Source organism: Pseudopipra pipra, chromosome 1, assembly GCF_036250125.1.
Source record: "Pseudopipra pipra isolate bDixPip1 chromosome 1, bDixPip1.hap1, whole genome shotgun sequence".
Classification (NCBI taxonomy): Eukaryota; Metazoa; Chordata; class Aves; order Passeriformes; family Pipridae; genus Pseudopipra; species Pseudopipra pipra.
This window is the reverse complement of record NC_087549.1, coordinates 149127103-149138650: the sequence shown is the minus strand read 5'-3', so window position 1 is coordinate 149138650 and position 11548 is coordinate 149127103. Positions and strand designations below refer to the sequence as shown.

At 44.3% G+C, this 11548-nt stretch overlaps 1 protein-coding gene across 3 annotated transcripts in view; it reads left to right on the top strand.

Annotated features, from left to right (window-relative positions):
• The window catches only part of GALNT11 (polypeptide N-acetylgalactosaminyltransferase 11), a 46146-nt gene extending 34815 nt beyond the window's left edge, over positions 1 to 11331 (top strand). For all 3 annotated transcript variants that reach the window (XM_064638561.1, XM_064638581.1, XM_064638571.1), the window contains exons 10-12: positions 1452 to 1556; positions 7993 to 8130; positions 10521 to 11331. In XM_064638561.1, coding sequence (XP_064494631.1) covers positions 1452 to 1556; positions 7993 to 8130; positions 10521 to 10652 — 375 coding nt within the window. In that variant the 3' untranslated portion in view covers positions 10653 to 11331. The remainder of the gene's footprint in view (positions 1 to 1451; positions 1557 to 7992; positions 8131 to 10520) is intronic.
• The last annotated feature ends 217 nt before the right edge of the window (positions 11332 to 11548 follow it).

The following is an 11548-nucleotide window of genomic DNA, read 5'->3' as shown; positions in this document are numbered from 1 at the left end:
CAAATGGTGACAGTTCTTACCGGTGCTATCAAATGCTGGTCACCACGGCCAATAAAAACAAGGACAAAAAGCTTATAAAACTCATGTAGCTGTATGGTTTGAAAGCCTTCTGCTGAGTGAGGCATGATGAGATCTGTCCTAGAAGTCTCTGGGGTGTAAGGAAATGTTACTTAGAAGGTTTTTCTGTGTAATTTGTTTCAGATGTGTGTAGGGAACAGGAGAAACATGGTGCACTTGAGGCGACTGTTGATGTGCCTTGGGACAGCTGTTTCCAGAAATGATGTTTAGTGAAGAATACTGTTTGGTATTTGTGCTAGTTTGTGCTGTCACGTGACTGAGCAGTTTGTTCTTTTTATTACTGGAAGTGCCTTTTGGTTTCTAAAAATCCGTGGAGTCAATAGAAATGCCAGGACAGCTATGGATGTCTTCATAATAAGGCACAGCAGGCCAGTTAATCAGCCTGGCCTTGAGTTCAGGACAGTAAATTCTTTTTTTCCTCTACATTCAGCTTCAGATTGGAAATAGTTATTTTTAATGTGGCTGGCAGATCTGGGGCCTGAAGAGCCTGATCCCCCACCACATCAGGGGAAGAAAAACAATCAGGCTGAAAAGGGGTGTTCTGCTGGCCACCCATTAGTTCAGGGCATGTCTGTAACTTAAAGCCAGAATTAGAGTTGTTTTGTCTCCCTGAATACCTCTGTGGGGATACATTAAGATCTTCATGATTTTTGATTGTATTAATAGGGATGACCTAATCTTTAATCTCTGTGGAAAATGTCCTGGTGTCTTTTAAGGTGGGCGTCATTGCCCAAATCTGACTAGGTAGGGCATTTGAGCAAAAATAAGCATTTGGGTGTTTGTAAAATGTTCTCTTCTTCCCTGATTCATCATTAAAATACCTTAGCTGATAACTGTGGCTTTTCAGTTGCGTAAAAGCTCTTGAAAATCAATTTGTAAACAGTGTAAGTCTCTGAAGTTGTTTGTATCACAGCAATTCCTTCTTCTTTCTCCTGCTTTGTGAAGAAAGGCTGTAGGAGGAGAATTATGTTTAAACTAAACTGTAGTAAAATGTAGTTTATAAAGTACAGTTGATTTTCCTGAGCAGAGTATCTGGGACCTGAGTATTCCATGGAGACTGAAGAGGGGAAAGAAACTTGACAGAGTACAGCCAGCATGTGCTGAGCCAGGCTGTGTGTACTGCACTTGTACCAGAGAGGGAAATCTTGATGTAATAAGAAAGCAAATTGGAACTGTTTAATGCATCTTTTTGTCTCCAAATTATCTGAAAAACAGAATGTTTTTTTTTTTTAAAAATATTTCTTTTCCCCCCCAGTTGGAAGGTTTGGTTGGGTTTTTTTGGGAACACTGAGTTCTAGAGCTTCCAGAGCATCACCTTTTGGTATATGATGTTTGTTGCTCACTCTGTCCATCAAACTGTTTTCCTTTCACAGTTATATCACCTCCAAACCAACAAATGCCTGGTTGCCCAGAGCCACCCAAGTCAGAAAGGAGGCCTGGTGGTGGTTCGGGAATGTGACTACAACGATCAAAACCAGGTATGGTGTTCCTCATTATATGGAATAGTGATTCACATCTTAGAAACTTCTACTGTTTTCCTGCTGGCAAAATGCCCTGGAATAACATCTTATCAGCAGACAGGCTGATTTCAGAGGATGGTTCAAACCACAAGGCTGGCCAAGGACACTGGGGAGCTTGCTGCTCCTACTAATGCCAAGTGTTGGATATCTCCTGTCTTTGTGGCGTGAATCTCTTATGTGGCTGACGACTGTCCTTTAGTGGCTCCTGATGAGTTCATAATCCACTGATTTGCACTTCAGAATTTGTAGCAGCTCTTTCAGTCAGTTCCTCATACTGAGATTTAAAGCAGCCTTTTCCTGCCCTGCTTGTCTTTGTGTACTGTAGAACTAGCCCTCTGCTCCTGGAGTGGCTGTAGCTTGGGGTGAATTAATGATGTGTTGTTGTCCTTAAATAGAAGGAACGTAGAAAATTCTGTGGCTGCAGGTGAATTTCTGATCTGGGGATTAGTTAGGGATGGATATGAAAACCTAATGAGAATTTTTGTATTACTACATGAAGCCTTTGCTATTTCACTTCTTTCAGGCAACAGAAATTCAAGACTTGGATAAACAGTCTCCAGGGTAGAGAGATCTTCAGCTAATATCATAAAGACTTCTAACTAGCTAAGAACTACACTGAGAACATTATGATTTAGGAGCCCGTGGGACCCAAGTCTAAAAACTAGCTCGCATCTAAGGAGAAAACTAATTAAAGACACAAAATAAATGGAGCAGGAAGTAATGCAGCATAGCTTAACTAAAGGTGGGTTGTGCTGGACTAACTTCATACTTTATGAAATGGGTAGGAGTTTCCAGGATATGGAAACAGGAGCAGTAGAAGCAGAGTGATTTGTGATAGTCCCAACAAAGTGCTGTGTGCTTTGTCACCTAATGGGACTCTCTGTACTACTGTGCTACCTATAGCCTCACCAGTGTGAGGGGTGTTTGCCAGTGTCAGAATAAGTGTGGGTGGCTCCAGGCACGTGGCCTTAAGTTCCAGTTGTCAGGTAGGAGCAAGGAATACATCCCTGTACTTCAGAATACAAATTGTGGGTCCCTATGTTAAGGGTGAATTAATTAAAGCTGGAATGGGAATGAAGGTTTTGCTATGGGATCTATTCCATTAGCTGTAAGACAGTCAGCAAGTCTTTTAAATATAAGGACTGTGTACATGTAATAGCAGCTGATGGGCATCACTGATTGTACATTTACAGTGCCAAAGCTGTGATGCTGCTTTCTGAGCCATTCAGGTTGTGGGCAAGAAAGCAAAAATGACTGCCTGTGGATGATGTCCACAGAGTTATGTTTCCCTTCTCCTTCCTGCAGTATTTTTCATAGTGAAGTGCCACATGGCTGGAGGAAGAAGTCTGTTGTTTTTCTTTATCAAAACCTTTTTCTGATTTTTTTTTTTCCTCCCGAAGACAACCTTCTGACAAAGAGAAATTCGTCCTCTGATTGTTGATATTTGGCTTCTTTTCTCATTAATCTATTTTACTAGTGGTAAATTTAGCCATTAGTTCTCATAAAAAAACTGGCTGTGCTATCTTGTTCCACGATTTTGTTCTCCAACCAAGTATGTCAACCAACACTATGTTTTTCTGCCATTAGACTTATTTTGTTCTCCTAATAAATCCCCAGAGTGCATTCAGCCAGCTTTCTGTCATATCCTCTTGAACAATCTTGCTATAGATACATGAGAACAATGTAGAGAAAGATAACACTTATTTAACAGCTTCTGCTTATAAAAATAGCAAGAAACTTTCTGACTATTGGAAGCTTTTAGCTGTTGTTTCACTCAACTCACTGGCATTTTCAGCTGGTTTTGCTCTAGAACCATCTAGACAATTGTCATGAAGCACCAGCAGCACACTGAACTGTGGAACAGAACACATATATCAACTTTGAAATGACCTTCAGGAGTATATTTGGTTTTCAGGGTAGCAATAGCTTAAGGTAATGATTACAGACCACCAAACTTGCCTGTTTCTGATGATTGTCACGAGCTGTTCGGTGCTGTGAGGTCACTGCTATCCACAGCAGCAGGAGCTGGAGTATATGCAAGAGGCTGTGATGATACAAATTGTTGGTTATGTCTCTTCTTCAGAGCTGAAGCAGCTTTTCTGTGCTCTTAAGCTGAATTTTTGTCTTTTACAAACTGTCTGACAGAATAATACAGCAGTGCCAAGCTAAGCAACAGATTGCAACTGATGAAAGTCCTGGAATGCTTCTCCTGCCGGCGTGGCTCACGGCAGGGATTTTCTTTCAAACAAAGGGCTGTTTCTGTAGTAGTTACTGTCTTCTATTTACTGAAAATTTTCAATGCATTCCTCTAGTGCTAATGCAGTTTGCAGACCAAAGAAAAATGTGTATCCACAAAGCTTTGCCAGTTGGCCAGCCTTGCCTTTTGCTGCACTCCAGTGCACTCTGAAAGCCAAAGGGTAGGCAGATGCTTCCTGGCTTATTTCATATAATTAGGTGTTTATTCCCTAGAAACAGTGAGCTTCCCTTTTCTGCCTACTATGGATTCTTTGATTTATTGTTTTGTATTCTAGGTCGAGTGTTAGGTTTTGTTTTAATACCAGTTGCTTGTATTGACAGTGGACTCAAAGTCTTCTACAGGTAACTCCGTTTTTCAAAAGGCAGTGATAGTATGGGCTGTTCTAGGTGCTGAGGCACCATCTGAACCCCTTCCTCATTTGCATTTCTTCTGAAGTACTTCAGCCAGCTCTTATCTATTTACATTAATTAATCTCACTGTAGGAATGATTTAATCTTTCACCAAAAAAAACCCCCAAGCAAATAAATGCACCCCCCAAAAAAACCCCAAAACTAAACCAACCAAACAAAAAAAACAGCAAAAAGTGAACTCCAAACCAGTTCAGTAACACAGCCCTGTATCTCTTTATCATGGCAAAAAAGTAAACCCAGAAGAAGATCACTGAGATGTAGGGATTTATGGAAGGGGTGAAGAGGATGTCTCCTTTACCAAGAGTGGCAACCTGACACCAGTTAGGAAATCCAAATGTTAGTAAAATGAGAACAATATAGTTCCCCTTCAGCATTGTCATAATCCTGTCCTTCCAAGGAATTAAGCTGTGGTCACCACTGAAACTGTTCATTAAGCTGTATGTGAGAAAAAGCTGTTTCCACCTACCTGTTGCTATATAAATGAGGCTAATGAAATCATCTTAGCAACCAATCCTGGAGAAGGCTGTGTGATTTTTTTGAGTTTTATGGGATGAAGTAAAGTCCTGAAGGTACTAGAAGCCCTAGGAAACCTTTGTCTTAAATCTGTAAATAGTTTGAACTACCTCTTGAGGGGACTGAATTAAACATCCACTTCTTCCTGAGCTGCACCTGTATAAAAGTAGTTCAGACTTACAGAGCTTGTACTTTGGACCTCCTCCCATTTATTTTGTCCACAAGACCTGCTCTACCACGTGCTGTGCACCTCTCTGTAGGTGGCCAGAAGGACACATGGGCCAGCTTTGCCCTGGCAGTGAGAATTCTTATCCCAGGTCTGCAGGTCCCATTTCCACTGTGGGAAGCTTGAACCAGCTGCTGCCCAAGTAAGACCTCGGTGCTCCTGCAGCCACAGGTGCAGGCACTGACTCTCATGGGAGGCTTGGGCAGGCACCTGAGCACTGCCACATCTGAAATGCCTCTCTTGAAGGTGCTCTGGGGACATGCAGGACCTCAGAAGGGTCAGTCAGCAGCTGAATGGGCCACTACACTCCAAGACTGAAGGAGTCCATGCACCTTTTCTCTTATCCTGTTGCCTGTGTTGAGAGGCAGGGAAAAAAGGCTGCTAGAAAAAGGCCAGTCCTACAGCATTCATCAAATTCAGTCATTTATTTAACTACAAGCGTGACCAATTTCATTATGGAGAGAGGTTTTTATGTACATCTGCCATTTGGGTTTTATTTGAAAACAGAACTGATTCATTATATTCTAATTGCATCCTGTTGATTTTCTTTGACACCAGTGAAAATGGCCAGTGATTTTCCTTAGACCTTTGGAGCAGATTGTTGCCATGTGTCTCTTGGGGACAGCAATTAAAGGTGCTGCTTTCCTGTGGGGGGGGAGCTGGGCACAATTCCAGTTTGAGAAACTGAAGTCTGGTGGAGATGCTATCCTAGCTCTCCTAACTCTGCTGGTTAGGAAGTTCATGCATGCAGGACAAAAATATCCTGCACCTCATCTATTAATGTTTTTTAAAATAAATTAAATTTTTAAAATGGCATTTTTTGTAGAAAATACATAGGAGGATAAAACAGTCTCAGAACTGAGACATAAAACCTAGACAGGTACCTTTCTGCTTTTAGACTTTTGATACTGTACTGTCTGCTGGGAATTTATTTCCTATATGGGCCTGTTGATCCTGACATCCTTTAACAACAAGAGCTAAACATCATCCTTCCAGTCTTCAGCAACAAAGTAGTTAATAATTTTTAGAGTTTGCAAAGGCTTGCATTTGTATAACAAAGAAAGCCCATGGGGTGGCTTTGATTTCCTTGTGCTTGAATCTGTTAATAATCTGCAAGTTCATACTGATACTCTAATCTGAATTTGGAACCAAATTTGGGCCTATTTTTCCATGTCCCTTTGTTTTCTACACTGAACACATAATTAGTTTGAAATTAATTTTGGCTGTCTTGGGGAGAACATCACATGGGATTTAACCACTATTTGTGGTCTTTGCCATTACTCAGCTTTTGATTAAAGGTCTGCTCCTTGTGTCACTGCAGTCTTCTTTCTCCTTTCTTACCAGTTCTACTCTTATTTGGATTTGGCTTCATCATTCTTCTTCTTCTAATAGTGGTACTCTTCTGGCAAGTCTTGAAATTTCTCCATTCTCTCCTCCTCTTTAATCTTGATGTGCCTTCTTTCCTATGCCAGGGTTTAAACAGAAAAAAAGTACATTGGAAGGCATGGAGTACCTGAGGTTAGGGCAGATTTTAATGTAATATCTGCACTTCCTCCAAGGAGGCCTTTGCTGTGTTACAGTGCAACTGTGATAATGAGCTGTGTGCTTTTCAGTCATGCTGTCCAACTGAGACTGTGTCCCAAATCCCAGTGCCCTCCAGAAGATTGGTTTTAGTTTCATCAGCCAAAAAAAAAAAAAAAAAAGTAGACAAATCAGAGTTTATTTGCCTGATTTTTCTGCCTGGAATTTCATATTCCATACACTGAGTGTCAAGCAAACTTAGTGGAAAAAAAGATAAATCACACAGGGGGCATGGTGGCTCCAGCACTGAGCTGTGAGAAATGAGAACAGGGCTGGAACAAGAGCACACCAGAAGAACTTAGTTGCAAGTAGGTACTTTGTGCACAGGTATGAGGGGCTTAGCTCCTCTTGTTCACAGAGTTATGAGAGCTCCAGGTCCTCCACTGAACTGATCTTGCCCCAAGTCTTTGCAGGCCTGAAGGAACGGAGGGGAGAGGACCAGAAGCTGCTGCAGTTAGATCAGGCTGGTGTTCCAGCTTCCCTGAATGTTCAGCTGTGCCAGATGTGCCTTGCTCAAAGCAAGGTTGAGGCAGCCCACTGAGAGCCAGCAGGGTGTGGGCATGAACTGCAGCAATTGAAGGTACCTGGCATCTTGCTGTGCCAACAATAAAAATATCACTTGTGCTCAAGCAGCGTGTGGGAGAGGACAAACTGAGGTCTCGAGTGTGTCTGTGCTGCTGGTTAGAGCTGGCAGGGATTTTCAGTGTGATCACACAAACTCTTCTAATGCCACATAAATTCAAGAACCCAAATGCAGTCGAAGCTGCAAACGTGAACCAGTGCATTCCTGCGTCATACAGGTGGGCCCCAGAGAGGGGCTGCATTCAACTCCCCCCACTCTGAGAGCTGCTGGGATGTTGTGTAGGCTCTTGAGGTCCAGATCAAGACATTTTCATGGTGGTTCAACCACAACGAAGTGGATGTAAAATGGGGAGGAGTGATCTCCCTCTAAGCACGGCACAGGTACCAAAAGTCATTTGTCTTGGGAGCAAAGAAGGATCATCTTTGGATAAGGAGATTTACTGCCTGGCTTAAAGGTTTTTCTCAGAGGGCAGCTGGCTGCCTGCTCAGAGATGCACTGCTTGCCTGCTGCCTTATCTTGTCCAGCTGCCTGGGCAGGAGGGACATATGAGCGCTGCTTAATTTTAAAAATGCTACTTACAGGGCAGAATCACAACTGGTCCTTTCAGTGCCTCTGCATGGGGCAGTGCTGTGTGATGTTGGGAAGACAACAGAGCCCTGCAGCTCTGTCTCAGTTGCTGGGAAAAGGGAGCAAAGAGGCAGCGAGTGTTGCAAGGCACATCTCTGACATCCAGATGCTGAAGCATCTCCTTTGTTGCTGAAGGAAAGAGTGAAGGCGCCTGTCCTGAAACATTGTAATGAATGTCCTTCTGTCTTCTCTTTCAGGTCTGGATTTACAATGAGGATCATGAGCTGATTTTAAATAACCTGCTTTGCTTGGATGTTTCGGAAACTCGCTCGTCTGACCCCCCCCGCCTCATGAAGTGCCACGGCTCCGGCGGCTCGCAGCAGTGGACGTTCGGGGTGAGTGGGGGGGCTGGCACGTGGCATGTTGCCTCTAATTAATGTCTCAGTAAGTAACAGTAGCACTAACAGGACACCAGGGTTGAGTTTAATTATGACTAAGTCTCAGGTGTACCAATGCATTTGTACTGCACTAGGCCCAGCCCACAGTTCAAGCGCAGAATCACAGAATATGCCAAGTTGGAAGGATCCCACAAGGATCATGGAGTCCAGCTCCTTGGCCTGCACAGGACCATCCCCAAGAGTCACACCACGTGCCCGAGAGCGTTGTCCAAACGCTTCCTGAACTCTCTCAGGCTTGGTGCTGTGACCACTGCCCTGGGGAGCCTGTTCCAGTGCCCACCCACCCTCTGGGTGAAAAACCTTTTCCAAGTGAAGAATCTTTGCATGGGCTTTGATGGCTGTGTTTCAGCCTGAATAAGACTTTTGTTGAAGTCTGGGACATGCAAAACCTTTGCCACATAGGAAGGTTTCTGCAGCTCCACTGAGCCTTTCTTCTGCCCATCACAGCCACCCAGCACTGTGGCTTATCTGGGATGTGCCAGAGAGAATAAAATCCACCCCACAGCTTTGTTGTGTTGTGTTTGCAGGACTGGGAGAGAGCAGTCCATGTGGTGATTCCTGCTTAGTGCCTAAAGAAGCAAAGGGCAGAGCAGTTGCTTCTGCCCTGTAATTCATCTGTTGATTTAATTGTTGGAGTCTGGAGTGGCAGATTTCACAAATCTGAGCCAGTGCTGCTCACACATGGAATTTATCTCCTGGGTATTTACTCAGAGGCTGCCCCTCACATGCCCTCAGCGTAGCAGTGAGTCTGTAGCACAGACCTGGTTGAACAAAGAGGAGGGAGGGCCCTGCCAGCACAAGTTCCCAAAGTGGAGTCACATTTGGCTGTTGCAGCCCAGGATGGTTTGGAGATACAGAGGCAGATTATTGTGTAAGCCCAGGACTGTGTGTGTCTGACACTTGCACCAGCAGTGCCACAGCCAGAGCTGCCAGTGGGAGTAGTAAACTGAGCAGTTGTGCTGATAAGAGATTACTGAGGGTTCTGCAGCTTGTGTCAGCAGACAGAGGTTTTACAAGGCTGAGAGAATGGCCACTGCTATTCAGTGCCTGTGGCTGTTGGTGATGCCTGTGGTGGTGATGCAGAATCTGGGCTTGTGTCAGACGTGGGCTTTGAGCTGGCCATTGCCACTGAGGGTGGATCTGTAACAGTGTCACATTGCTGCTCATTAATGATCCATGGCCGAAGAGAGTGAATCAAATGTCAGTATTGGTTAGGAAGGGAGTAGGAACTGAAACAGGAAAATGTCATCACAACATTGTAGTTTGCTTGTACTGCACGTGCTGGTCACCTCGTCTCAGAAAGGCTAAATTTGGGCTGTGGAAGGCTCAGAAGTAAGAAAGGCAAATCAAAGATGTGGGCCACCTTTCCCATGAGCAATATGTGAGCAGGCTGGGAGTCTTCAGGTAAATGAAGCCTTTTGGAAAAAGGGGAAATCATGTCATTGGTACAAGGAAAGGCCAGCTGTGTACTGTTGGTTACAGAACAAGACTCAGAGTGGAGGAGTATTTTGGAGGAGTGCTGTGTGTTCTTTCCATGTTCTCCTGCTTCCCTGGATGTCTGCTTATGGCCATAGGCAGTGACAGAACCCGGTGTGGTTGTTCTCATGCATCTGCTCCCTCCATGCTGGACAGCAGGAGGTTGCCCGTGGGAGCTGCTGGGGCTGGGCAGAGGGCCTAAAGGGGCTACAAGAGAGCTGGAGAGGGGCTTTTTACAAGAGCATAGAGTGATAGCACAAGGGGGAATGGGTTTAAACTGACAGAGGGCAGGTTTAGATTAGCTATTAGGAAGAAATTCTTTGCTGTGAGGGTGGTGAGGCACTGGAACAGGTTGCCCAGAGAAGCTGTGGATGCCCCATCCCTGGGAATGTTCGTGGCAAGGTTGGATGGGGCTTTGAGCAACCTTGGCTGGTGGAAAGTAGCAGGGAGATTGGAGCTAGATGATACTTAAAGTCACTTCCAACCCAAACCATTCCAGGTTTCTATGACCTGTCTGTGCCCCACTGTGGCTTTGTGCCCTCCCTCTTTGCTGAGTGCTGGGGAATGGGTTTGATCATTCCTCCATCTCATTAAGAGACTGTGCTATAAACAAAATCCCAACTGGGTCTCCGTAAGGACATGAGAGTCTTTGTTGCAAAGCCTGGATGTGGTTATGGGATGTGCTGTACTCTGCTGCTGCTGTGGGTCTGGTGTGTCAGGGAGGCTGCTGAAAGGCTCATCTGTCAGGAAGGAGCATCCCCTCCCCTTGAGCATCGCTTTCAGCTTCAGGGTGACAATGGAGAACAGAAGTTTTGGTAAATAAATCCCATCTGTCTTTGTCTTTCCTCTAGAAAAACAACCGCCTGTACCAGGTCTCTGTGGGGCAGTGCCTGAAGGTGGTGGATCCACTGAGCCACAAAGGGTACGTGACCGTGGCCATCTGTGATGGGTCCCTTCCTCAGCAGTGGCATTTTGAGAGCTGAGACAGCGAGGATGTGGCTGAGGAGAGTTAAGCTGAGACCTGGTTCCCCTTCAGCTGTGATTGAAGTCCTTCTGGAGGGTTTTGCGAGGAGCCCTTGGCTGCTACACCCGGCACACCCATCGCAAGGACCCGCTGGAAATGCCCTGCCCTGGAGGGCTGCGTGTGTGGGAAGGTCCAGCTGGGCACTGGTCCCTGGTCACAGCAGTGACAGCAGCAGCCCCACTGCAGGACAGCACATAGAAGTGCAGTTTATCATGGGTTCCTTGGATGATCCTGGATTATTGGACTGGTTTTAAGTAAGAGAAATCATTAGCGCAATGTAATTTAAATGGTGAGAGTTCAGCTTTGTGGATCTTTTAAATGACAATGACAGAAAGGAGTCCTCCTCAAGTATTTCATGTGCAGTATCTCAATAATTTACATTTCTAGTATGGGTTTACTGGCCAAATTATTTTACTTTTTCTGGAAAATACTTTTATTCCCTTTTATCTTCTGAAAATTGTCATTCGTAATATTTAAATTTAGTTCTTTTAATTTACAATTTTAGGACAATTCATGTAGTTTAAATTCTTTGCTGTCATTCGTCACCTCGTATTTAAAACAAAGTAACTATTGCAAAGTCTATTTTGATGACTCATGACAGTAGCTGCATTTAAAATAAAGTATCATTTTTTAATTAATCTCTATGGCCTTACTCTTTGTAGCTCTTGGACCAGAAAGCACCTACTTACAGAATGATACAAACTAATCTTCACACAATTTGGGTCTTCCCTTGTGTCTCCCTTGCTCATGTCTTGGAAGGTTTGACAGATAATGTCTCTGTTTTTTTCCCTTCACTTCTCTGTTTTCATTTATTTCACTGTTTACCTTTCTTTGACCTCCTGCTTCAGCCTCAGG